Here is a 26,254-nt window from a genome sequence, read left to right as displayed (position 1 = left end):
ACAAACGTATATAACATGAATTTTGGCCTATTTATCGGAGAATCCAGTGAAAATACAACCAGGACAAGATTCCACCACAAACAAAGTGCAAAGGCGTACTAATAATTACGAGTATGTGCAAACCTAAATCATTAATAGCAGTCCACCATTAATTACAACAAAGGGGTAGTATATTATTGCTAAAATCAAAGTTTCCTCGAACTGGGGCAGACGGCTGTAATACATTGGAAAGCAAATTCCAGTTTTGTAATAAAGATTATCGTACACATCATTTCAGCAACTCTGAGGTATCTGATGAGATTGTTAATTTGTATAGATTTTGGATCTCGTGTTCTTACACATTACCCTTTTCTCGAACTTGTTTAAATGGTTGGTGTCTGAATTTCACGGATCATAACAAAAACTCATTGTTCTGTAATAGTTTCTAGTGTATGTTCATGCCCCTTAAGGGCGGACAGCATCCCATATTAAATGATTTTATTCCTGGAACTCCTTTATGAGCCATATCTGCCACTCATAAAGACTATCTTTCTAAACTAGCCAATTAGTAGTAAAATTATGGAAATGAGGAAGCCATGAAACATGTGGAATGTATCCGACTCCACTTCGGGCTATCTCGTAATGTGCTAGAATGGAGAAGTTAAAACGTGTTTAAACTTTACATATCTAAGCCTACACTACAATTTTGTGTTCTAAAGTTTAGTGCAACTCCTGGCCTTGGATTCTGTGTGCCACAACAATAGTTGCGGCTCCGCGCATAACTGGACTCCACAAGTTTGTATTAAGTTGTTATTCTAAAGGCTATATCGTATATTATTTATGTAATACTTCTCTTTAATTATTCTCTATGAGGCCATCTCGTTGTATAGTTAAATATATGGCACTAGTTGAGTAACTTTATACTTGAAAGTCTATCAAGCATTTTGTTCAAACAATTTATCATAAAATGTTGTTTTAACATACAGATTGGGTCGTTAGAATGGGCGATTTTACCGGAGAAAGCTCTGCAACAGATCGTAAGTCTAATAAAGCTTATAATATACCTATAAGTACACAATCTTTAGGCAATAATAATAAAAAACTACCAAACTTTAATCCTATGTCTACAAGAAATCCAATTATGTCTGCAATGAGCTCATCAATTCAACAAACGGCATTTGCACTTGCCAAGGTTCGCTGCTCACCTTGTGAAAATAAACATCTAGGCAAATTCTGAGAAACAACAGACCCAGCATGATCGTAAAATTTTAGATATTAAGGATACATCTCTAGATTGGGGTCCAACCCAGGTTGTCGTTTTAGGAAATATTCATCTTAACTCAGGTCATTATTGACATCGACGATACTGTGAAATCTAGTGGAGGCTACAAAATCTTCAATGTCCATCTAGGTGGTGTAGATACTCAATATGGGAGAGGGGAACTTTATCCTGGCTCATTTCAGTTTATCCTCGAGTTGTCAATGTACAAAATGGGAAAAAACAGAAAGCCACTGCTTTTGGCTGTTTTGACGACTAGAATCCCACAGGTTTGTACTCTGTTTTTATCCAACACCTTTTCAGGTTCCAATTACCGTTGATTCTGCACTGAATATGAGACTCAGAGAGGTTGCAGAAAAACGCGGTGTTTTAAATTGGGGGATAGATTGTAATAACAAAATCCTTTATTCGACTCTAAAGGAGTGGGTTTTTAATGAATCACGCGGGGAGAAGAAATTTGTCAATTTTAGAAAGCTACACAAATACGTTTCTAGTGAAAATAGCGATGCCAGATATATTTGGATTGGAGATACTGGTGACAGGGATCTTGAGGCTGGAGAAATGATGATAAAGTATTTTCCTGGAAGAATAAGGGCAGTTTTTATGCACTGTGTTACACCTTCCGGAAATGGATCATCTGGCATGCCGAATGACTACTACTTAAAATCCGTTCCAGTTTTGTTTTTCCGGACATACGTCGGAGCTGCTAAAAAAGCTGTAGAACATGGATTGCTTAACCACAATGCCCTTTCTAGAGTTTTGGTCAGAGCTGTTTTGGATTTGAGTGAAAATGAAACCTCAGATCATTCGAAGTGGAAGGATTTGATAAAGGATATTCTGGTATTTACTCTGCTATATTAAGCATAAATCTTTAGGAAGTGGAAGAAATCGCAAACCTCAAACGATACGAAGCAGGATTAGTTGTCAAAACAAGAGCCATTATAGAATCAAAAATTAGAGAATTATCGCAATCCTCACTTTGATTTGTACACACACTCACCATGTATAATTTTTTAATTGGGAAACAGATGTATACTAGATATTTTTGTTATTGCCCCAAATGTTGCCTTGTGTGACTGTTTCGTGGAAACCAGTTTAAGTGAGGGCTAAAATGTGATTTCCATTATGTAGGACATATTATTGTTTTAAAATCCAACTTTAGTACTATCTTGTCGGATGTGTTTGTATTTATTGCCGATTTATACCTTCTTCATATGATCCATCCTCAGATATATCACACATCACAGATTTTGTTACATAATTAGACTTAAAATAACATGTTATCCGTGGATAAAACCCTAGGGTCTGTCTCATTGCCCCTTTTGGAAGATGTGTCATCATGCGATGGTGAGGATATATCAAGGCTACTGGTAGATTTTTCTCGAGGGGATCTTTTGGATAAGGAAAAGATTCCTACAGAAGATTTAGACGCATTACATGAACATTACTTGAAAAACTATCCTGAAAACGAGCAGATTTATCATATATTTGCATCATGTTATATCGAACGCGGACAATGGAAACAGGCACGTTCTAACCTTTATTGCAGACTATATCTACTTGAGAGAACTTCACAAGAATATAATGATACAATTAATAGATTGAACTATGTAGAAGAACAAATATTCGCGGAAATACTCCCTCTTCCCTCCATATACAAAGAACGGCTATTCTTTAGAAATTTAGAAAGTTCCACGGATATATGGACATCCCAAATGGGATATACAGATTCCTTAAAAGTGAATTCATTTGAAAAAATGGAATATAATGGTGCGGATGTAATTGTATCAAAACGGCACTTACGCCCCGGAGAGTTGCTACTAAAATCAAGACCACTTTCTGTAGCCCCCTGGAGAATAGATCCAACAAAATGTAATATTAACAAACCGAACACTGATGTTAATACACCAAGTTATTCCTGTTTCCACTGTTTAGGCATAATATCAAACTCACTGATTACCTCAAATACATTTATCGCATGTCCAAACAATCCACACGAATGCCCTTATATATTTTGTTCAGAAGACTGCTTTTTGAGTAATTCGTCTACCCATTCTTCCGAATGTGAAAAAATATCAAAGATAAAAGCGTTTTCAGACAAGTTTTTGGGGAATGCATTAGCCTTACTTGTATTACGCACCTTAATTCGGTGCAAATTACTCCAAGACGATTGTTATAGAACAGTAGAGTTTACAGAATCTAAAGGGACTGTGTCCAAACAAAATGAACTATTGGATCAAATCCTAAATTTTGAAATTGACTATCCAACGATTCAGCTAACCCACTCGTACGTTTTGGAATCAGCCGATAAATTTGCTTACTTTCTTTTGAAGGAAATTGGTGCGGAATTTTGTCTCTACTTAACTGTTAAGGAACTTAAACACTTTATCATTGCATTATGGATTAATTGTACACCCGTTACCCCTGAAATTGACTCATATGGAGATAACCTCCAGAATCCTTTAGGTGGTGTCGTTCTCAGTTTTCAAACGTCTGAATGGAAAGAGTCTACGGTTCCGAACTGTTGTATTAATTTTGATAGTAATGGTTATCTTACCATACGCTCTATATATGAAATAGAACCTGAAACTACATTATATCTAAATACAACTATGGACAAGTATTTGCCTGAGTTTATTCAAGCTACCAAATTCTGGTCTATTCGTTTCTTACTTTCCCATTCAAAGGATCCTAGGTTGACAGACAATTTATGTTCCATTAGGTGCAATACATGCATAAATGGATTTTGCCAATCCTTAGGGTTAAAATCTAAGTTTGATGAGAATAAAAACCTGCCTGATGTAGAATGGAATTCATTAGAGGAAGGTATTTTATGTAAATCCGAAGTCTGCTACCTATGGAGTTGTAATGAGTGTGAGACAATACAAACGGATGATCTGAATTTGCTACAGAATAGGGCAAATAGATTAATTAAAATGGTAAAACAATTTTATTCATCTGGTCAATATTTAATTGCTAAAAAAATACTTGAGAAATTCGTTGATAATTGGTCTGGAATTTTGCATCCTAGTCATTACTTAATGTACAATGCAAATTTGTTATTGGCTGGATTTTGGATGAACAAAGCAGGTGGAAATCCCATCATGGCCTTGAAATATTTAAAAAGAGCATTTATAATGGCTGATGAGATATTACCAAAAGCTTGTCAAGAGAGGGCATATTTATATGATAGATTGGCGAATCTTATGTTTAAGATTCATACTCTGGGAGGAACGGAACGCATTTACAATGATTCTGCAAAAGGACTAATATTAGAGGCATCATATAATGCACTTTGGAACTGGACTATTATAGCCGGTTCTAAATCGAAAGAGGCCATATCTGCTATGCAAAAGTCTAGAGATTTTGCCTTCAAACTTAATGTTCATACTCCTCCTCTATACAGAAAATTGAGCGTTGATATCCCAAAAAAGTATTTTGAGATCCTTAAGACTGTAACAGGAAGTAACGTAGTTTCTCAAACACTAATGAAAAACTTTGTTTCAAATCTTTGTGAATCCGCAGATCAATCAAAAAATATTTTTACAAGTACTGCAATTGATATCGCATTTCTCGCTGCTCAAGATGGAAGTGTTACTGATCCCATACTGGACTTTTTGACAGACGTTGAATCTTTTGGAATTTTACAACATGGTACAGGATTAAGTATTTTGGGTATTGCAGCTTCTAATTGCAATATTACCCTGGTTAGTGCTTTACTTAAGTCTATTCAAAATCGCATAGCCCAGAATTTAGAATTCATTTATCGCTCAAGTGAATATTCTGAGCTAGTTGAGATGTCAGAAGCTTCCATTATGAATTTATGGTTCTCGATTGTTGGAGGTAATGAGCTTGGAATAACACCCCTGATAGCTCTTGTATCTATGCCTCAACTCTACCAAAATGACAGTGTAAAACCGCTCAAGCTAGAAACAGAGAGCAAAATTGCAAAAAGAATAATTGACGGTGCATCAAAATGCAACAATATTTTTAAAGAATATCAAGGGAAAATTATGACACAAATTTCTACCAGATTTTCGGAGTTCCTTAAAGTAAAAGTTGACATACCAGGGTTACTATTGGATGCAAAAACAGGTGAAATCCTCAATTGCCAAACTATACTTCACTATGCATCAGCCAGAGGTAAAATTGACTTGGTACAATTTTTGACAAATATGGGTACTGATGTCAATAAAATTAATCTTGAGGGTGCCACCCCCTTACACATTGCATCGTTGAATGGTCATTGTGAGATTGTTGAGCTTCTCATTCGCTTCAATGCTAAAATAGAAGCAAAACTCTTCACCGGAGAAACTCCACTCCATTTGGCTGTATTGAACTTACACAAACCAGTGGTCCAAATTCTAATTGAGGTATACAGTAAAAATTCAAAGAATGACATTTCACAAGGTGATTGTTACACCCAAATTTCAAAATTCCGTGAAAGAGGACCATCTATTTGGCATGCCCTCGTTTGCGGAATTTATCAAAATTCTCATGCTTCTGAAACGCAAGACGAAAATGCGTCCCTAGAATCTCTCATAAAGAGGCTTCTAAATGCAGTTAAAATCGCAAAGCTATTAGCAAAATCGCTAAATACACACAATATTTTTGGCACATACATTTGGTCAAGTAAACTACCATCACAGCTACTACAAGATCACTGGAAACAGTCACTTGAAGACTATGTGGGATTCCCTGGATACTTGGATAGTAGGAATTGTATGGATAAGACGGAATCTCATTATAGCAGTTTTGATCAAGGCATTTCATGTGACAATGACAAACTTCAAGATTATGTAAACGATAGAATCTTCGCTGCCACTAGAGCTGTACAGCTACTTGCGCAGATTCTTGAAAAAATTGAGAGGAATGGTCGTGAATAACCTATTCCAGGAATGTCTATCGCATTTCCACAGTTATAAAGGTGTATCATTAGCTATATACATTATCAAATTATTTAAAAACGAATTTAATGGTAATATAAGCTTTAAATGGTTCGTGTGTCCAGACAAGATCGGAGGATACCTACCTATGCGGCAAAATCTAACTGACCGTAAACGAAAATTCCTTACAGTCACTTTATTAAAAATATCGCATAAGGCGAATTTTTATTTTCCAGTAAATTTGGGATTTAAATTCCTCCAGAAATGACAATAACGGGAGACCATTGTCTTATGCGATTCCTTTATGCCAACCGGTCAAGTTGTCTAGCAAATAGATCACATACAAATTTTTATTCCTATAGATTTGTATCTTCCCAGGCTAAAAATGAAGCTAAACCAAAAGTTGTCATTTTGGGAACCGGTTGGTCTTCAATCTACTTTATGAAGAATATAGACTCAAGACTGTTAGTTAAATATCGTCATATCGTTATAATTAACGCTTTAGGTATGATATAACCGTCGTATCACCAAGGAACTACTTCACTTTCACGCCTTTACTACCAAAGATATCCTCAGGAATGGTCAGTGGTGGAACATGTGCGGAACCCATGCCGGCATATATCAACAATAGATTTAAAGGGAACGCCAAATTCATACACGCGACGTGCACTGATGTTGATCCCGAATCTCATGTAATATACTGTGCTCCAGTTGGCGGACAAGGCCCATCATTTTCTGTTCCATACGACTATTTAGTTGTTGCCGTTGGCACAAAAACCAATAGTTTTGGAATACCAGGAGTTGAGGAGTATGCCTACTTTTTAAAGGAAATGGAACATGCTGAAACTGTCTTTAATAAAATCCTAGACAACTTCAGGAAGGCCAGCATGCCATATGTGACTGATGAAGAAAAACGTAATCTGCTACACTTTGTAGTAGTAGGTGGTGGTCCAACAGGCGTAGAATCGGCAGGTGAAATGGCCTTATTATTTAACAAATACGCTAAAGATAGCTTTCCCGAGTTAATGCCATTTGTGCAGGTATCCATAGTTGAAGGTGGTTCAAAGCTTTTACCTTCATTCTCTTTGAAAAACTCTGCTTATGTTGCAAAACATTTTGGTAAAAGTAATATAAATATGATATTTGGAAAAACGGTTTGTGAAGTACGCCGTGATGCCTGTATGGTCAAGGATACCAAATCTGACCATATTGAAGAAGTAAAGTGTGGAATGGTTTTATGGGCAAGTGGTCTAAAGGAAATAGAGCTAGTTTCTGTCTTGCGGAAGAAATGGAAAGAACAGACAAATCCCAGGGCATTACTTGTTGATCAATATTTGAAACTATATGGATCTGAGAACATCTTTGCACTTGGAGATTGCTGCAAAGTTTCTCCAAGTAGGCTCCCCGATAACTATGACTATATAGTAGAGCAGATAGGTGCCAACAGTGTAGATACACTCATACGTCATCGAAAAAGACTTTCACTAACATTTCCACAACTAAATGATTCAAAATGGAACTACAAGGACAAGGAATTTAAAGAATTCGTTAACGACGTGAAATCGGAGTACGGCAGTCATTCAAAGGAGGGGTTTATTAAAATTCTTGATAAAATTGACACTAAATATGTTCCTCCATTTCCAACTGCACAAAATGCAAAACAACAAGGTATTTACTTGGCAAAAGCTTTTAACACTGGGTCAATATCGGATAAAAATAAAAAGGCCTTTTGTGAAAAGTGGCTAGGTTCTATAGCGTCACTGGGGGGATTGTCTGTTGTTGCCCATCTTCCACTCTTAACACTCAACGGAGGATTAATCGCATTTTTTATGTGGAACTTTGTCTACATGATAATGTTTTCCAGTAACAAAATGCGATTAAGGTTCATATTTGATTTAATTATGAATAGACTGTGTAGAAGACAATTAATTTCAAAAGGTCCAAAGTAGTGTGTTTCTTAGTCTCGAGGTCTCAATTCAGCTGCTTGTTTTCGCACCCTGTTATTGTACTCTTCGCGGTTATTAACAAACAATAGGTATGGGTCGGCTTGGGCTGGTGACAATGGATTTGGATTATCCAAGAGGTCCTAAAAATTGCTATCAGAGATATAATTATACCTGAATTCCCAATAATATTTGTTTTATTGTTATCGAAGGTTTCCATTCCTCGTCTTCATTTAGGATTGAAAGGCATACTGTTCCAGATGGATAGATGTTAGGATGGAACAAAACAGTGCTAAATTTACACTTTGGTGGTTTGCTAGGGTAATCATCTGTGAATTCCATGGTCAGCTGATACTCACCCTCTTCCCATATACTACCCTGTTTTATTTAAATGATGATTTACTACTTTTATATGTGCAGATACATGTATTCTATCTAGTCGCCTCCACAACGACCTTGCAAGGGCTGCTAAATCTGTGAATTGTGCAACTAACCTTTTTTCCCGGTATCTTACATATCCATTTCATTATGTCCATGCCTTCACCGTTTGGTAAAGGTGCATACTTTGCGGAAAATCCCACTGGATGGTCACGTCTCCAGTCCGCTCGTTCCTGAGCGAGTCTTTTCCTAGCGATTGACGACATTTCATTCAATTATTCTGAAACTCGCATCGCACATGATACAAAACAATGCATAGTGGCGAAATTTATGGTGACTGTCTCAGAAACAGCACAACCAAAAACGAGTCAAGTGATTATTCCAAGTTGTTACATTACACAGTTATTGGAAGATACAACATAATTAATCATACCGATGGACCAAATCAATTCCCTGGAGTAACACGTTCTGTTAAATGTTAGACATCTGCAAGTGTAAAATGCCGTAAATGTTAAAGAGTGGAAGGCGATTCTAATTTCCAGTTCAAATAACATATAAGTTAATAAAACAGGGTAGAAGAATTAAGTGTTCCACAGGCTGTGTGATTCTAAATGTCAGCTGAAATGCTTAATTCAAAAACGCAAATGTTGTAGCTACAAATGTGCACAAAATGTAGTGGAAACTAGTCTATAAACTATATCCATATAATTGTACATGATAAAGGAGTATCCGCACTTAATCACACTAGCGGAACCATTTGCATACAAGCAGAATTAATTCATCCCTGTTCCGACACTGTATAAACTGAGCCGTCACAAAGGGACAAATTCAGTAACTCCTGAGTAATGCTATAACAGGACTTATATATACTCTTAAATTAGGAATTTTAATAAAAACGATTAGGTCCGGTCACTCCCCAAGCCAATCCATCCGTGCAACTAGATGGTGTAAAAATGAAAAATAAATATTAAACGTGACGTATTAAAAACAGTGTGATCTAGTTTTCAAATCCGTAAAATCCACGAAGGTTTGTTAAATCGTAATTGATGGATAACACATTGCTATTTCCGTGTGATAGTATGTTGAATACTACATTCGTAATGTTAATCATAAACAATGACAAACGCTTTTTCTCGTCGTGAGTGAGTCCAGTCAGAAAAGTATCATCTGCTGTATTGGCCCTTTTCAACAAGAATGAACGCCTTTTGCATTCCGCTTCCTTGAGTATTCCACGCAAATTTTCGACTGGCCATTCATCTTCTGGGATTCTGAAGGGTGATATATGGTTAATTATTTGACCTACAAAGAGCAGAGCTCATATCCTAGCTCAAAATAAAACGGGGATAGACTACCAACTGCCGTAGCGGTAGACTCAGCAAAAAGCGCCCTAGCTGACTTGTAGAATGATGGAAATTCAATCTTGCAGAGTCCAGCCTTGTACAAATGCTTTGCGTAAAAGAGATACAATTCAACTTCGTCCTCAGGTAGGAGCTGTAAAATTTGTAGTTCAAGATTTGTTTTAAACGTACTTCGTCTGCTCGGTTGGAGTGTTTTAACTCCTCTAGAGCCTTGAGCGATAAAAATGCCAAGCCTGGTAGGGCACAAGTTGGTCTACATGGAACACGCTGAATACATGCTTAATAATATGTGTGCGACAAACCACAAAATCAACAGCTTTGGATGAAGTAGAGAGATTTGCGATGATATCCTGGACATTCTGCGATAAGTCAATCATGGTCGAAAGGGAACAGAAAATATATACTTTATTATATCAATGACATTGTGAACGGCATATGCTCCTCACTTTATGTCGTGTGACGCTAACGATGCGACAAGGTATTGGTTTGTAATAACCCCTAACACTTTACGAGACAATTATTTATCATACATTAAAATTTAACTGATCATTTATAAATGTAGAGTATGGCTAAGTGAATTAAAGCCCATAGATATATAGTAGACATACTTGGCGTACCTTCCCGTCTGCACAACGTTGGTATTTCCCATGCGGAATTACTTTCCATCATAAATATCGTCGATAGATAACTACTATTAATTCACATTTTAATCCAAAATTTTGGTTTTTATTACAGGGTTTCCTTGTCTTTCATAATTTTTCTCCTATCTTGTCTAAAAAATTCCAACTATTTATTCAAGCCTATCTTTCATCTATTATGATGAAGAACGCAAATAATTAAATATGGAAGAAGTGAAAGATAAAGGAACTAACCGTTTTAAACGGCTTTTTAGAATGAGGCACACGGACGTAAAGTCGTTCCCTGGTCCATACATAAATCCATGGCTAAGGTTGACCATATACCTAGTCATGATCTTTTTAACTGGTTGTATTTATATCGGATGGAACGGAATACAAGAACTGCTTTATAAGGCAGGGTCATTTGAACATTTATGTGAAGGAGCCACTGACATCTCTTATATATCAATAGGAGAGGCAAAATACATTGATTGTGGAGCTAGGAAGAGCGGTATCAATAACTTGTATACTATTGCTTTTTCTACGCACTTCATATCTTCGATCATTAGTGGAATCGTTCTTGATAATATTGGCCCCAAATATTGTTACGTCGTCGGCCAATTTATTAACATTATCGTATGGATATTTATTAGTACTTTCCCAAAACAGCCAATTGTATTGTACGGCGGATTCTTCCTAATTGGACTCACTGCAGAATCCATTTATATGCCACTCATCACAGGTTTGTTAATGCACGCTAAATCACAATTTATAGTGTCCTACTATTTCCCCGAGAACAGATTGTTCATAATTTCATGCCTGGGCTCAACTCGCTCTTTATCATTTGTCATTCCCACAATTCTCGCGGCAATATTTAGACTCGACTACTTTAAACCGGACTCACTCTACATTATTGGTATAACATACGTAATACTAGGAAACTTCTTTTGTCTTGTTGTTGGTGCTTGCACGATACAGAGGTATTTCTTTATTGATGAAAGCCCAGCTGAACCAGAGACTCCAGAAAGTGCTCGGAGCGTAGATGAAAGTGTTAATGCAGTCACTAATCAAGGTAATGGATTTTCCAGGATAGTTAAAAGGGCAAAGCAACTCTACAAGCATCCACAATGTCTGGAATATGTCCTAGTCACCGCATGTATCTCTATTTTCTTGACATCTATGGAATTCGTCAACAAATCTCAACGTGAAATGTTGGTAACATCAGATGGTGGAAGTGTAGTGGGACTTTTCAAATATGTGAACATTCTTACATTTTTACCAGCCCCCTTACTAGGATTACTCATGGACAAATTTGGCCCTGCTGTAGTATTCGTACTTCTTCATGCATGTGTAAGTTTCATATAGACCTATACATCGTTTTCAGTGTTCATCATACTACTTCTGTGTGGCATTTGATACCTACACTATGAAGCTGGTTGCGTGCTTCTTTTACTTCATCGCGGGATCATTATTTATATCGAGTAACTATTGCTATATCAATCGGAGGTTTTATGCCAAGAATTTTGGGGTACTGACTGGTATCCCATTTGTATTCGCAGGATTGGTTACTTTAACTAATATTCCCCTCTATAATTTGGGGACTCAGAAACTGAAGCATTTGGCTCCATACAATTTTAGACCGATTGCTCTGATTTTAATGGTTTGTTTAATGCCAACATTACAGGAATCTACAGACTTATATGATTGTTTGCGCCTTCCTGAGCTGCATCCTTGTCCACATCTCAAAGACGAACCCCGTCCAAGTTTACACTAAGAAGTCAAAGTCTTCTCAGGTGTAAATCGTGCCATTATATAGTACACAAATATACAATCTTGATATTTCGTAATATACCGGTAAGAACCGTGTTCGCAGAGCCTTTTGGTATGTAAGGCCCAGCTACGGACTGCTTCTTTACTTACTCAGTACACATTAACCAATAGCCTAGGTGAGGACGATTCGCTTTGGAATGTGTATGGGGAGCTATTTAAAATTGTCTGGGATTCATAATTTTTGTCACATTGCGGTCATTCACAACAAGTTCTGGTAGCAGTGTTATAATTGAAATCAAACGAATAGTTTATGTAGTCTAGTGGTTGTGTGTAAAATGCCAGTCCGTCAATACTTGGGTTTCGAATTGCTTAAGGCACCTCAAAATGTAGAATCTATGTTATTTGGTCCAAAAGTTATCCATAAATCACAAATATTTGCAAAAAGTCGCCTGAGTTTTGCCTTTACAAATATAAAGCCTTTCGCACCTGGACATTCGCTGGTGTCCCCCATCCGAGTAGTTCCGGTACGTCAAAGGCTGCAGCAATTACGTTGTGTATGCCATAGTGAATAGATTTACATTTATACTTAGAGGTATAAAGATCTTACGCCTGAGGAGATCTACGATTGGGGCTGTATGGTTCAGGTCGTGGCTGAGTCCCTCGAGAAGATGTATAATTGCACGTCTTCCTCAATTATAATTCAAGTAACTTTGTAGTTTATATGCGTATCGATGGATAATATAGGATGGAAAAGAAGCTGGACAGACGATTCCTCATCTCCATGCACACATTATACCAAGAAAGGCAAATGATCTGGAAGACCCAGATTCCATATATGAAAGTGTCGACAATGAAGAAGGTACACTAAGGTTTGTCTATGTCCAACATAAAGTGAATGCTGATGTAGAACTATGGAAGAAATGGAGAAAACCGCCGCTGAAACTGAAAAGTTTGTCAAAATGGTTTTGGAATCTAAGTGTGTTGGCTGTTTGAATGAATGAAGGCCAAGAATTATCTATGTAATAATATATCTTAATAATTTGTAGTTGGTTATACCCTTGCCGTACATTATCTTGTATTTGACTTTTCAACCCAACCTCTCCTTTTTTCGCCAAAGGAATAGATATTTAGTTACACGATTATATTTTGTTCTCATAGATGCTCCTAATAGGAGTTTTGGTCATCTTTTCGCCCGTTTTTGCAGTCAATTTGAATCATTATCCGCAATTCACATCAATTTCTGAAAGGGTATCCGGAAATATCGCTTTGTCAGGGACTTTTCCCCCGGTTACTTTTCATAATAGCCACAAATTTGGGAGTAAAAGTGCTGGTTTCATACAAAGTCCATCTAAATTCGATGCTATCTCATATATATCAAGAAATTCCAAATCCAGAATTCCTTTATTCAGCAACGGTACGTTATTCGCTTTAGATATGCTAATATTGTTTACAGCTAGAGAAAGAAAACCTCCAGATCTGAACTCCTTGTTACTGAGCGAACGCATTGTCTTCATTGGACTGCCTATTCAACCAACGGTATATCTCAAGATCGTTTTACATATTACTTTAGGTTGCACATTTAGTCATAAGTCAGCTACTTTATCTAGACTATGACTCTGCAGAAAAGCCTATTAAAATGTAAGCAGTATAATATCTATGCTCATATTTTACAGATATATAAACACGGATGATAGTATTACTGATAACAACGAATTATCAGTTTCGGAAATCGGTGCTTTGAACATTGTTGATGTTATGAACTATCTAAAAAATGATATAATAACCCTGAATCTGGGAAAGGCATATGGTCCCGCTGCTGTAATTTTAGGCTCTGGTACACCTGGAAAACGCTTTGTACTACCGAGGTCTTATACTGTATTAAGACAACTCCCTGTATCGCTTTCATTTAGACAAGCAGAAGATATTTCTATATATTCAAAGGAGATATTGAAAGCAAGAAAATCTACCGTTCAGGTGCTATCAAAAATCTGCAACAAAACAGAAGATGAAATTCTAACTAAATTAAAGTCTGGAGAATATATGAATGCCAAAGAAACGATTGATTATGGTTTAGCAGACAAAATACTAGACGATATTGAATAGAAGAGAAAATGTTCCATGTCTCTAGAATTATTCCAAATTTTTATACAAAATGCATTTACAACGTACACATGCAGATTTCCAGAAAACATACATGGAAAAACGCCACTGGATCTGCAAAAACTCTAATATCCCTATTGGATGGAACATTTAAAAACGCCGAAGGCTCTGCCAATCCCAACCATGAGGATATTATGAATGAAGCAAAAAAATACATGGGCCAAGAAACAACCCTTTATGTTGACTCCTCCGTGTTCTCAAAACTGTCTCTTTACAAACCAGGTTCAGGTCTTTGGAATGATTGCTTGAAGAAGATAAACGATAAGTTGGTACAGCATGCTGCAAAAAAAACAGAAACACTTGAGGACAAGTCCATTTTTGATGTTCATGTGCTAGTTTCTCTTTCCAAATCGGTTATGAGGACAAATTTGGTTTCACAACCACTAGCTAGCGTGTTACTTTATTATCTAAAGAATGCTGATCGTATGATACCAAAAAGGATCGAATTACTGAACTCTATACTAGAATACCTAGTATATTCTGATTCTTCCTCCAACTTTCCCATATTATGTGATGCTATAACAGAATGTGCTGGAGATATTGCTCCGCGTCATTTGGCTAGTGTATTTTATTATTTGTCAAAATTAGGCAACAAGAATGAAGCAATGATTCAATCAATATCAAGGGTTCTTCATAATAATATTGCAAGGGGGACACTCACTTCTTTTGAAAAGACACAGCTTGCAAAAACTTACTCTATACTAAATCACGAGCACATTACATTTTTTAACCATATATCGCAGGAACTTATGCACATATTTGAGCATATGGATCTAGGGCTCTACTTTAATAATAGTTGTCTTAAGGACGATACATACATCAGAGGGATTGGTAGTAATAATCTAGAACCTAGTGGGATCATTTGTAATGTCCTAAAGTATATTCACGGGGAGAACTCTTCAGATCTTGATGTAATAGAGTTTAAAGGCCTAGATGAACAACTTTACACATGCGGTCAAATTGTATTCATACTCGATAGTATGATTTATTTAAGAATTCATCATCTAGAGAATTATTTTAAAAGGCTCATTGAAAACGCAATAAAACATTGTTTCAAGACGGAAATTTTGGAATCCTTTGATTCTGAACAGCTGAGATGTTGTATATCTCTCTTGGCTAACTGCAATAAGAATGTAGAGGATGATATATTGGAATTTATAACAAGAAAAATAATCCAAGAATATGTCGCTGGACGTGCAACGAATTCGCAAATCTCCTTGTTTTTAAAAGATTTGGTTAAGCAGACAAGGAAAGTTGTAAAGGTAAAGAGTGTAAGGAATAAAACTTTCCACAACTCCAAGTTCATTGCTCCAAGATGGATTAATAAACCCTTGTATTTGAAGAATGATCAAGGTAACGAATCGTTTAACAGATCTATTATAGAGTCACTCTGTACAAAGATATGTGAAAACGTTCATAGCTTCAAGCTAGATGAGTTAACATGGTGCCTAAGATCTGTAGCGTACTTGGGATTTCGAAATGATGACTTTTACAAAATATTCATACCATTCTTCAGAGAACGACTATCAGAGCTCAATAATTTAAGTATTGCAAACATTACTCAGGCCTTTAACAAGGCTGAGATCAAGGAGCAGTACTTCTTTCACCTTCTAGGGAAACAACATCAGCTCTACCTGAATGAGATCGACAGACACAATAAACCATACATTAAGCGTATCGGATAACACATTTTTTTCATCTACATATGTAACATTCTCTCAGTTTCCTCAACACACAAAACTGTGTAGGGAGAGCCAAAGTGTCTACCCCAAAATAGGTAAAGACATGTATTACACGACTAGGAATAAAATAATATTGAAAGATATAGCACTAACATAAACCTGTGTATAATTATTGGTACGCACATGGTGGTGTATAAAAGGAGACCAATAGAGAAGGAAGAATCATATTGACGTTGTCAAGGAGACAGCCATTGGACAACACACACCATTCAATAAAATATACACGAAAATTCATCTTCCTAATGACAGGATATCTAAAGGTGTTAGTGAGTGGGTACGCTGATTCCCGCTATATTGGACAGACCTCATCCGTGACACTAACTGGCCCTACACACAACCGTTCATGCTAGTACGTTGTCTGTTTAAAACACTTTTAACGACTGAATGTCAGCCTCAACTATATAATTTTTAAGTGGTATTTGTTGTATGTACAATCGATACAAATTTAACTGTATTCAACACAACTAAAAGTTATATTGTCTAGTTTTTTCAAACAATACAACAATAAAACCTACCCACACGTTTTTTACTATTAGACAACATTTGATAATAAAAATATGATTATTTAAATTCGAAAAATGGATACACAACGGTATAGTGAGAACACAACCACAGATGGTCTCTCAGTCGTTGACGAATGCGAAACCACTCGTTGCGACGATGCTATGGAGGCCAATCATGGTACAGGAGAATTTCCTAATACAGAAACTAAAGTTATGTATGTCATCAACAGAAGAGGTGAAAAAGAAGATGTCTCATTTGATAGGATCTTAAATAGAATCAGAAAACTCTCGGCAGGGCTCCATTCTCTAGTTGATGCACCTAGAGTTACTCAAAGTGTCATCAATGGTATGTACACTGGAATACATACATCTCAACTTGATGAATTGGCTGCACAGACTTGTGCTTATATGGCTGTTACACATCCTGACTATTCAAGGCTCGCAGCAAATATTACTGTCGATAACTTGCATAAAAACACCTCTGATGACTTTTCTGAAGTTGTAAGGACATTGTACGAGTATAAGCATGTCTACAATACTAACGCTTCTATGATCAGCTATGATGTCTACAACTTTATCATGGAAAATAAAGATCGTCTCAATGCTGAAATCGATTATTCACGTGATTTTCAGTATGATTATTTCGGATTTAAAACGCTGGAACGCTCATATTTGTTGCGCGCCAACAACAAGATCGTAGAGCGCCCTCAACACATGTTAATGCGTGTCTCTGCTGGTATTCATTGTGGTGATGTTGAACGTACTGTAGAAACGTACCATTTAATGAGTCAGAAATTCTTTACACATGCAACTCCAACACTCTTCAATTCAGGAACTAATCGCCCACAAATGTCTTCCTGCTTTTTGTTGGATATGCAAGATGATTCTCTTGCTGGAATTTTCAACACATTGACTCAATGTGCCTTTATTAGCAAATCTGCTGGTGGAATAGGTCTTGCCATTCACAAAATACGCGCAAGTGGTTCCTATATCAGAGGTACAAATGGACAATCTAATGGTATTGTTCCAATGTTGCGTATCTTCAATACAACTGCCAAGTATGTTGATCAGGGAGGCGGGAAGAGAAGAGGTTCGTTCGCCATATATTTGGAACCATGGCATGCGGATATCTTTAAAATGCTTGATCTACGTAAAAATCATGGCTCTGAGGACTTGAGAGCCAGAGATTTGTTCTATGCACTTTGGATCCCTGATCTATTCATGAAGCGTGTTGAAGCTAATGAAAACTGGACTCTCATGTGTCCTGATGAGTGCAGAGGTTTGTATGAAGTCTGGGGTGATGAATTTGAGGCTCTCTATACTAAATACGAGCAAGCCGGTATGGGCCGTAAGACTATCCCTGCACAGAAGCTATGGTTTGCAATCCTACAGAGTCAAATTGAAACAGGTACACCATACATGCTTTACAAGGATGCTTGCAATGCAAAGTCCAACCAAAAGAACCTAGGTACTATCAAATCTTCGAATTTATGCTGTGAAATTGTACAGTATACAGACAGCAAGGAAGTTGCTGTCTGTAACTTGGCCTCAATCGCCCTTCCCATGTTTGTCAACAAAGAAGAAAAAACCTTTGACTTCAAGAAGCTCTATAAGATTGCACGTGTTATCACATACAATTTGAACCAGATCATTGATAGGAACTATTATCCAGTTAAGGAGGCAAGATATTCCAACTTCCGTCACAGACCAATTGGAGTTGGAGTTCAAGGTTTAGCTGATACATTCATGTTGTTGCGCTATCCATTCGAATCTGATGAGGCTAGGGAGTTGAACAAGCGCATATTTGAAACCATCTATTATGCATGCTTGGATGAATCCATTTCTTTGGCTGAAAAGCATGGTCATTATGAATCATATCCGGGTTCACCTGCTTCCCAGGGTCTTTTGCAGTTCGACCTTTGGGGTGCAAAGGTTGACAATAAGCTTTGGGATTGGGATGATCTTAAGGCAAGAATGAAGAAGCATGGTTTGAGAAACTCTCTATTCTTGGCTCCTATGCCAACTGCATCTACCTCTCAGATTTTGGGAAATAATGAGTCATTCGAACCATATACTAGCAACATCTACTACAGACGTGTATTGAGTGGTGAATTCTTTGTTGTAAATCCACATTTGCTCAACGACTTGGTAGATCTTGGATTGTGGAATGAAACAATGAAACAGAAGCTCATTGCATACAATGGATCTCTAAGGCATATTGAAGAGATTCCACAGCATATCAAGGAACTGTACAAGACCGTTTGGGAAATTAAGCAAAAGACCATTATAGACATGGCTGCAGATAGGGGAATCTTTATAGATCAATCTCAATCTCTCAACATTTACATGGAACAACCAACATTTAGCAAGTTGACAAGTATGCATTTTTACGGATGGAAAAAGGGACTCAAGACAGGCGTGTACTACTTACGCACGCAACCTGCTACTGATGCCATCAAATTCACAATCGATTCGAACATTGCGCAAGCAGCAAAAGCAAAGAACAAACTATCCACAGACATGCAACCATCTATGCCTACCACAACAGATGTTACATCAGTGGCTACCGATGAAGCCCCCGCATTCCAGGTTTGTAACTTGCGCACATCAAACAACCCAAATGAGCCGTGCTTTATGTGCTCAGGCTAATTCTTGTATTTTTCAACAAATTTAGTCTTTGGTGCTCCACAATTTGGGCACGTGAAACTCTGAATTATTTACACATGTGTTCACATGTATATCCTTACCGCTGAAAAGAACTTGTCTTCCCTATTCTTGGCCGGGAATATTATGAATCCGCAACCAGAACACTGGTACCTTGTTAACAGACTCGTACTCTGTTTGTTGGCATTAGAATCGGTACCTCCGAAACAATCTGTGTATATTAATATCTTAGTCAATAAACTTACATCTAATTATAGCTGCTGTAGCTATTGGAACAGCAACTGCTGTCAAAACGCCACCGGGTACTGTGTTATTGACCTTCTTGGCAACATCCGTAATTCTGGAGCACATACCACTAAAAAACGTGCATCTTGAAACATTTTTGTTGGAAGATTTAAAAAGAGAAAGAGAATCCGACCTCTTCCGGTTACAGGAAACCAAGGGTGTATTGTGGGTTTGCTGGTTCCCAGCTTGGAGCCTAAATCCAGAAGCTAGGGCTGAAAACAATAAAAATATACCAAACACCTGCATTCTTATGCATGTGTCAACTAAAATAAAACTGGGGATTCCTCTATTGGGTGTATAAGAGGATTCTATATGCTGTGTGTATATAATAATTGATAAAAATTATATCTGCGACTCTTCACAATCGGCGGCTTGTAGCCTACAAATAATGGCAAGGCGTTTTGCCTCACTAAAACCATGTTGTCTAACTGGAAAATATCTCACGTTCCTTCTTCCATCAGTTGTAGTCCACCTAGCTCCCCAACGCCTGTTTGTTCGGTCAAATGTAACACCAGAGATATGGCAGGTTTCGTCCTCATCATTGCTCTCCATTGAAGCAGAACTTCCACAGACTGAACCATTGGCTACTCTAGAATCTACAGAACTACCATAGCCGTAGACAGAATCTCCAATACTCAAGTAATTTGTGTAATTTTCACTACTTTGTGAGTATCCATCGTTTGTACTTTGTATTTGCATGTTAGGATTCTGATCTACTGGAAGATAGTACTGTTGGCTGAAATTCATAGAAGCATCACCTTGAGAATACCATCCCCAACCTGGATATTTTTCAGCGCCATTGCGTCTATAGCGAACCAGCCTTTCATCGTTACAGGCCTTCCACAGGATAGCGTGCTGTTTGGCTTGTTCATATCCATAGTCTTTAACAGTAAAATAACGAAATTTTCGTTTTCCTCCTTCATAGTAGGATGAAACCCATCTTGCCTGAGTTTTATCAAATCTAATCCCTATGATACCAACTCCAGACCTCATCGCATGCTGACGTTCGCGGTTACAAAATGAACGTCCACTTAAAGCAACACCCTTTTGACGTGCATCAATTGCCAATGAACGTGCCTGTTCAAAGCCATAAATATTTACAGAAAAGCTTTTGCATGCTCGTTTTCCAGCTGCCGTTGTCCATCTAGCGATCCAACGATTGTCAGAGGGTTGGAATTTCACTCCAGATATACTACCTTCCCTTTCACATGAATTATAGAGGTTTCCAAAGGGAAATTTTTGCAAATTTATATTCTCTACAAGTGCAGGAGAATACCCCTGTATATTATTTGTAAAATTACTAGGGATATCGGAAATCCCACTTGGGAATCCATTATTTGTTTCACCATTGTACTGATTCAATCCGGTGGATAGGTATCCAACAATACCAGGATATCTTTGTAACTCTTCTACGTTATTGTAAATAGACTTTGAATAATCCAATAGTTCAGGTGCATGATCCATTCCAAACCCCTGGATTTCTCGGTTAGCCTCTGGGGGTTTGTTGGCATTTACATCTGAGGTTCCTTGTCCATTCACTTCATCAACACCTTCGCAAATTGTAGTACAGGGGGAATTTGCGGATCCTGCTGGCAGTGTTGTGCATTCTGACAAATATGGAACTTCTTTAAATGGTTGTTCCTTGAGTGTTCCAAACTCCACATTTTCAGAGTTCAGGTGGTTATTGCTATACAAATGAGCATTATGCCATTGTGTTTCCAACATCATGAACAAACTGCATTAGACAAGAGAATACTATATCAAGAACAATATCACATTAGGTAGCTCCAGTGGCAAGATCTTTGAGCAACTTGTACACTTTATAAATCCCACATACAACTTGATCTACAGATGTTATAACTATGTAATTATATCGGTTGGAGAATTGAGTACATACAGATGGTATCTATGTAAATATAGTAAATACCAACTTTTTTGGCAACAAATACTCAAACACACTCATGTAGTAATTTTACCTACACACATACAATAGAGACTTTTGCTATTAACTTTTGAGACATGCACACTAAATATGTTTCTTTTACCAAGATATGGATTTTAAAAGGTTAGAATCAAATAGAGCCACAGAAATAAATTGATATAACAAGTACAAGTCCGATACAGACAAAACAATATTTATGACTCAGATGTGAACACACGTCTCATAGATCACGTTTTAAGCTATAAATATCTATAATCCCAAAGGTTAGAGATAGATGTGCGGGGTTTTATGGCTCGTCTAGGCACTTGGGCTATAAAACATCTAATTCACGCACACATTTATAATTTAACGGTCTAGAGTAATAAATTGTTATGATTTTTAACGTATATAAGTGATAATCTAAGAAGGATCACTCCAGTTACGCAAAATTCAGAGGAATCCGTAACCAATACTAACTAACGATATACACACCTTTAAGCTAAAAATTAGTTGGAATTTCCTAAAATTCAAGGGAAATTGAAGTGAAATAATAAATTAGGGGAGAGAAAATTTTAACTTGCGTTGAAATCTAGTGCCGGATGGCCATGAGAGATAAATCTCAATAACTTTACAAGAATCTTATTATCTTCCAACAAATTTCTCGGAATTGTTTTCCTTGTAGATAAATACAGCAAAAGTAGTGAGTTGTTGTTAGAGTCCGTCCCCAGACGTAACAGTTCTTCAAACTGTCCAAGTTCCTCGACGTCCATTTTGTAGCTATAAATCCTAGCAAAGTTATATAATATGCTTTTCAACTCAAAGGGGTATACTTCTGTGCATTCCCTTATAACTTGCGATCTTTTAATGTCCAAATAATTTAGCTTGACACCAACCAGAGACCTAACGACACATGAGTAGAAATCGTACGGAAGTATTCTTGTCTCTTGGAAATGACCCTTTTGGAACGTTATCTTTGAAATAATCCGTGGTTTTGGTATGCTGTGTAGATGCAAGCGTCTTTCGCCACTAAAAACGTATTTTCTCCTATTATTCGGGTCTATTTTGTGAAAATTTTTTATTGTGTTCAAAGTTTTAAGTTTATTGATGCTCTTTGTACCCTTTATGAATCTCTTGAAGTAGTAAAGACTTGAACCATCTATGTCACCATTTCCAGTAGGAAACTTTGCACTCCTTAGGATATTACTATGTGATATCCTAATCATCTGAGATATCCTGGTCAAGTTTGGTGGATATGTACAAAAATCCACTATTTTGATCCAGTGTATAGGGTAGTCGTGCGAGTCTATGTTCTTTAACCAGAATGGATCTGTACAGACGCATAGCTGGTATGTTTACACGTATGCACATCTTATAGTCTGATCTTAGATATGAACGTCACCCTTGTTCATCTGCTGTACACACTAGCGGCAGAGTCTCGGAAAAATAACGAAGATTCTACGGATAAACACGAGTCAAAGACTGGTATTAGAGAGCTATTCGAAAGAATTCGTGAGGGAATGGTAAGATTTAAAACTTGTCTCATCAAGTCCATCTAGAAACTCTGCTCGAATGACTCTGAGATTTCTGAAGAAGAATCGGAAACGCAAGGGATTTATACTGTAAAAGTTATCTGTAAGCTGGAAAAGTTAGCCAAAGATGCCCTGGAGAGAGTGTTTAACAAGGATTATGGACGTAGTCATCATGAACTTGTTGTCAATGGAATGGTGCTAATGATCGCATTTCTTTCTCCAGAACAATTCTCTTGGCATTATCATATTGATCCTATGGAGAACAGTCTTAAATTCTGCTGCAGGTTTGCAAAGGTTACCGCAGAAAGCCTTGAATTGCATCTCTCGAGTTTATCGGTATGTATCAGTGATTTATATAGGCATCCTTGACAGGCATTGTTTTCATCGATTTGCGCCATATGTGATGAAAATGGATTTTGTGGTTTGTAGTTGTCTAGCGTTTTAATGTTTTATAGAGGATATTGACGAACATCAAACTAGGCAGCCTTCTAAGGTCCTCAGGAGCCTAGGAACAATGTTACAGCTAATTTATCTCCCTGCTAAAACAAACTTTAGTGAGCCTAATCTAATTATCACAAAACTTGCTGTAGAACATGATGTTGTTGAATTCTTCTGTAACGAAGAATCAGCAAAATATCCAGATATTAAGCTATATAATAAACTAGCTAGTGGCTATAATCTGTACAATATACCATGTAGACTCTCAGTATTTGGTATGTTTCTTAGTAAAATAATTTCTCTAGGTTGTAGAATCATTTTAAGGTCCTATGAATCTATATTTGCCATTCCGGAATTTCATGACCATAGGGTTGCTCTACCGTATTTAGTGCTGATATCAAACACTACCAATGGTATTTATATACTACCATAATATCATATTGATAGGTATACACATGGGTGAATTCTATTCAGCTTTAATTTTAGTTCTCGATAATATGCACGGTACGTTGTTTGAATGTAAAAACGTTCAACTAGATAAGCATCCAATCGATGGAATCCTCCGTGAAATGGTAAAAAGAGTGTATTCGGACATTTTAAGGTTTAATGAGCATTTAGACAAATGCTTGGAGTGTTTTATAAAACTAACAAGTTTAGCATACAAGGAGGACGATGTAAGACTTTACGATACAATGGAAGAACTAATGGACAAATTACTGTTTATGGACAACATAGAATGTACAATTGTCTACCTAAAACACTACCATCTCTATCTGGAAAGGGCTCCATTGGCCTGCGCATCAACTATGATTCAAACGATGGAGCTCATATTCACACTCACAAATTCGATTCACACTGTAAACGGATTGGAATGTATCGAAAAACTATTGGAACATATACCAGATGATACGATTTATTACCTTTATGATATCCATTGCAGGCTTACAATTCTGTACCTGCAGCTGGTATGTGAAGGTAATGGGTTGAAGGATTCTATCGCGAATCTACAAGAAAATAAAGTGTTTAATGGAACAATTGTAAAGATGAAGGATGATTTCGAACATCTCGGTAAAACTCTCCACCGGTATGTTACAGAGCTTAGCTTATCTTCAACAGGAAGGAAGTCATCGGTGCAATGGAGAGAATATGGAAGTTGATCCTTGGAATAATTGGAGAGGACAAATTGACCCAGTTTATGGCTGGAGCCAGGGATAAAATCGCACAGAGTACACATGCTCACACCATAAAATGTGTATTCGACTACTATGACCTTGTAACCACTTTTTAATAAATGTATATTATCTATAACAATGTTACTGATGAATACAGGTCGATTCGTAGCTTGTATAGGTCCTATATGCCTCCTAGGAAGCAGAGGATCACAAATGCGATCAAAAACAAAAGTTAGTGCATTACAACTATCATATTACGTGATCATATAGAATATGATGATATAAAATCGCTTCTAAAAATACACTATGTGAAAAAGGATACTGTTTTGTGCAATATCTGTGGCTACACATTCAAGGCCAGTTTCTTTGGAGGTCGATCAAAATTCTCATGGTAATTTACACAACTTAAATGTGCATCGTGTATAATAAATACACATTCTGTATAGTCAACTTTGTAATGGTACCTTCTGCGAGAAATGTGAATATTCAATTACAATTGGTCCGGGTTTGTTTTATCCAATCAGTATAACGATGTTGCAGATTACCCACGCGACAATGGTATAGCCGTAAAGTGTTGTAAAGACTGTTTCAGCTACTATAAGGTAATTGATTCTGCATATAATCACAATTCTCAGAGTCTACAAATCTCCCTTTGTGACAGCGAACCCAGTGATCCAAATTTGATCAACGCATTCAGGGCTTATAAAATCGTACTCAAAGTTTACAAGGATATGAACACCAAACTTTTACAGCTCCGGGGATATATTAAACTACTCACCTTACACAACACACTGAAGGTAGGCAACTAAATCTATATTATCTCTTATAAGGAACCATTGCCACAAGGAACAAAACAAGAAGTAATAACTCTACTTTCGCAGACTGCAAATAGCAAAAAAAAACTCTCGGAAATTAAAAACGATTTGAGAAATACGAGTGTAAGTTTAATCTTCAACATCTATCTACTTATAGGTCTCGGATTCTTGTAGCATTACCATTCACATTACACGATCTCTAAATACGTTGCTTACCACCATTTTATATAAAATTGTACCAGAATTTAACAAGGTAACAAACAAGCTCAAAGAGCTGGATAGTCAAAATGCTATGTAAAAATCTTTACACTCTCTCAATTCCTTCAAGTTCTCCCATTCTTGATAAAAGTGCTTCTTCTTTCATTCTATTAGCTCTGCTTCTTCTGTAAAAGAATAGAATAATGATCAAAACGAGGATAATAAAGGAGGCTGACATTGCCACAAATGGCAAATGGTCAACTTTGTGTGTCTTTTCTCCGTACTGATAGTAAATGTTCAAGTGATTCTTCTTACATTTGCTTCCGATGCAGTTTACAAAGGGTGTTGCCCCTATGTATGGGTTTGTGTTGTATGCCCAGTTATCATGATTCACGAGATTTCCCTCATACGTGTGGTCTAGTGGAAGCATCGTGGATATACCGTCTTGTACGAAGCCTAGATATCCTTTGAAATCCACAACTTGACGAGGGTGTCTAGAGGAGGAGCGCACAAGCTGTCGGAAATGTGTGCCCTAGAAGTCGATGTTCAAAACCCACCTTTTAGTCTGTGATGTAATTTATTTTGATAAATATAGTTTTGCACCGAATTGCATCAAA

The 26,254-nt window shown here is 37.1% G+C and overlaps 15 protein-coding genes across 15 annotated transcripts; 10 read left to right on the top strand and 5 right to left on the bottom strand.

The window, feature by feature from the left end:
• Window positions 1-979: 979 nt before the first annotated feature.
• BEWA_012090 (conserved hypothetical protein) lies at window positions 980-2,241 on the top strand (the record flags this gene model as incomplete). Its single annotated transcript, XM_004832045.1, has 6 exons — window positions 980-1,016; window positions 1,065-1,171; window positions 1,206-1,289; window positions 1,324-1,527; window positions 1,562-2,098; window positions 2,134-2,241. The coding sequence occupies 6 exons, from the start codon at window positions 980-982 to the stop codon at window positions 2,239-2,241; spliced, it is 1,077 nt and encodes a 358-aa protein (XP_004832102.1).
• A 294-nt stretch (window positions 2,242-2,535) lies between these two features.
• On the top strand, window positions 2,536-6,144 carry BEWA_012080 (ankyrin repeat domain containing protein; the record flags this gene model as incomplete). The annotated part of the gene is made up of 1 exon (XM_004832044.1): window positions 2,536-6,144. One exon carries the CDS (start codon window positions 2,536-2,538, stop codon window positions 6,142-6,144), a length of 3,609 nt encoding a protein of 1,202 aa, XP_004832101.1.
• A 441-nt stretch (window positions 6,145-6,585) lies between these two features.
• BEWA_012070 (conserved hypothetical protein) lies at window positions 6,586-8,093 on the top strand (the record flags this gene model as incomplete). Its single annotated transcript, XM_004832043.1, has 2 exons — window positions 6,586-6,608; window positions 6,650-8,093. 2 exons carry the CDS (start codon window positions 6,586-6,588, stop codon window positions 8,091-8,093), a joined length of 1,467 nt encoding a protein of 488 aa, XP_004832100.1.
• Window positions 8,094-8,101: 8 nt separating this feature from the next.
• On the bottom strand, window positions 8,102-8,731 carry BEWA_012060 (ubiquitin-conjugating enzyme family member protein; the record flags this gene model as incomplete). The annotated part of the gene is made up of 3 exons (XM_004832042.1): window positions 8,102-8,230; window positions 8,262-8,465; window positions 8,582-8,731. The coding sequence occupies 3 exons, from the start codon at window positions 8,729-8,731 to the stop codon at window positions 8,102-8,104; spliced, it is 483 nt and encodes a 160-aa protein (XP_004832099.1).
• A 731-nt stretch (window positions 8,732-9,462) lies between these two features.
• Window positions 9,463-10,200, bottom strand: BEWA_012050 (conserved hypothetical protein; the record flags this gene model as incomplete). Its single annotated transcript, XM_004832041.1, has 5 exons — window positions 9,463-9,554; window positions 9,591-9,733; window positions 9,769-9,956; window positions 9,995-10,090; window positions 10,126-10,200. 5 exons carry the CDS (start codon window positions 10,198-10,200, stop codon window positions 9,463-9,465), a joined length of 594 nt encoding a protein of 197 aa, XP_004832098.1.
• Window positions 10,201-10,480: 280 nt separating this feature from the next.
• On the top strand, window positions 10,481-12,239 carry BEWA_012040 (conserved hypothetical protein; the record flags this gene model as incomplete). Its single annotated transcript, XM_004832040.1, has 4 exons — window positions 10,481-11,182; window positions 11,216-11,790; window positions 11,825-12,100; window positions 12,135-12,239. The coding sequence occupies exons 1-4, from the start codon at window positions 10,666-10,668 to the stop codon at window positions 12,237-12,239; spliced, it is 1,473 nt and encodes a 490-aa protein (XP_004832097.1). The 5' UTR covers window positions 10,481-10,665.
• A 306-nt stretch (window positions 12,240-12,545) lies between these two features.
• BEWA_012030 (bis5'-nucleosyl-tri-or tetra- phosphatase, putative) lies at window positions 12,546-13,211 on the top strand (the record flags this gene model as incomplete). Its single annotated transcript, XM_004832039.1, has 4 exons — window positions 12,546-12,734; window positions 12,801-12,914; window positions 12,955-13,079; window positions 13,118-13,211. The coding sequence occupies 4 exons, from the start codon at window positions 12,546-12,548 to the stop codon at window positions 13,209-13,211; spliced, it is 522 nt and encodes a 173-aa protein (XP_004832096.1).
• Window positions 13,212-13,644: 433 nt separating this feature from the next.
• BEWA_012020 (conserved hypothetical protein) lies at window positions 13,645-14,313 on the top strand (the record flags this gene model as incomplete). The annotated part of the gene is made up of 3 exons (XM_004832038.1): window positions 13,645-13,746; window positions 13,781-13,848; window positions 13,884-14,313. 3 exons carry the CDS (start codon window positions 13,645-13,647, stop codon window positions 14,311-14,313), a joined length of 600 nt encoding a protein of 199 aa, XP_004832095.1.
• Window positions 14,314-14,321: 8 nt separating this feature from the next.
• On the top strand, window positions 14,322-16,055 carry BEWA_012010 (conserved hypothetical protein; the record flags this gene model as incomplete). Its single annotated transcript, XM_004832037.1, has 1 exon — window positions 14,322-16,055. One exon carries the CDS (start codon window positions 14,322-14,324, stop codon window positions 16,053-16,055), a length of 1,734 nt encoding a protein of 577 aa, XP_004832094.1.
• Window positions 16,056-16,690: 635 nt separating this feature from the next.
• BEWA_012000 (ribonucleoside-diphosphate reductase large chain, putative) lies at window positions 16,691-19,264 on the top strand (the record flags this gene model as incomplete). Its single annotated transcript, XM_004832036.1, has 1 exon — window positions 16,691-19,264. The coding sequence occupies one exon, from the start codon at window positions 16,691-16,693 to the stop codon at window positions 19,262-19,264; it is 2,574 nt and encodes an 857-aa protein (XP_004832093.1).
• On the bottom strand, window positions 19,261-19,810 carry BEWA_011990 (signal peptide containing protein; the record flags this gene model as incomplete). Its single annotated transcript, XM_004832035.1, has 3 exons — window positions 19,261-19,323; window positions 19,363-19,490; window positions 19,525-19,810. The coding sequence occupies 3 exons, from the start codon at window positions 19,808-19,810 to the stop codon at window positions 19,261-19,263; spliced, it is 477 nt and encodes a 158-aa protein (XP_004832092.1).
• Window positions 19,811-19,906: 96 nt separating this feature from the next.
• On the bottom strand, window positions 19,907-21,289 carry BEWA_011980 (hypothetical protein; the record flags this gene model as incomplete). The annotated part of the gene is made up of 1 exon (XM_004832034.1): window positions 19,907-21,289. The coding sequence occupies one exon, from the start codon at window positions 21,287-21,289 to the stop codon at window positions 19,907-19,909; it is 1,383 nt and encodes a 460-aa protein (XP_004832091.1).
• Window positions 21,290-22,015: 726 nt separating this feature from the next.
• Window positions 22,016-22,728, bottom strand: BEWA_011970 (conserved hypothetical protein). The gene has a single exon (XM_004832033.1). The coding sequence runs from the start codon at window positions 22,706-22,708 to the stop codon at window positions 22,058-22,060; it is 651 nt and encodes a 216-aa protein (XP_004832090.1). The 5' UTR covers window positions 22,709-22,728; the 3' UTR covers window positions 22,016-22,057.
• Window positions 22,729-22,873: 145 nt separating this feature from the next.
• Window positions 22,874-24,740, top strand: BEWA_011960 (conserved hypothetical protein; the record flags this gene model as incomplete). The annotated part of the gene is made up of 7 exons (XM_004832032.1): window positions 22,874-23,005; window positions 23,042-23,350; window positions 23,387-23,435; window positions 23,470-23,727; window positions 23,758-23,865; window positions 23,900-24,536; window positions 24,569-24,740. 7 exons carry the CDS (start codon window positions 22,874-22,876, stop codon window positions 24,738-24,740), a joined length of 1,665 nt encoding a protein of 554 aa, XP_004832089.1.
• Window positions 24,741-24,743: 3 nt separating this feature from the next.
• BEWA_011950 (conserved hypothetical protein) lies at window positions 24,744-25,737 on the top strand (the record flags this gene model as incomplete). Its single annotated transcript, XM_004832031.1, has 7 exons — window positions 24,744-24,855; window positions 24,895-25,015; window positions 25,071-25,129; window positions 25,165-25,226; window positions 25,260-25,421; window positions 25,455-25,562; window positions 25,597-25,737. The coding sequence occupies 7 exons, from the start codon at window positions 24,744-24,746 to the stop codon at window positions 25,735-25,737; spliced, it is 765 nt and encodes a 254-aa protein (XP_004832088.1).
• Between the last annotated feature and the right edge of the window lie 517 nt (window positions 25,738-26,254).

Source organism: Theileria equi, assembly GCF_000342415.1.
Source record: "Theileria equi strain WA chromosome 4 map unlocalized gcontig_1105316255033, whole genome shotgun sequence".
Taxonomy (NCBI): Eukaryota; Apicomplexa; class Aconoidasida; order Piroplasmida; family Theileriidae; genus Theileria; species Theileria equi.
The sequence above is the reverse complement of the archived record's forward strand: the minus strand, read 5'-3'. Positions and strand labels throughout refer to the sequence as shown.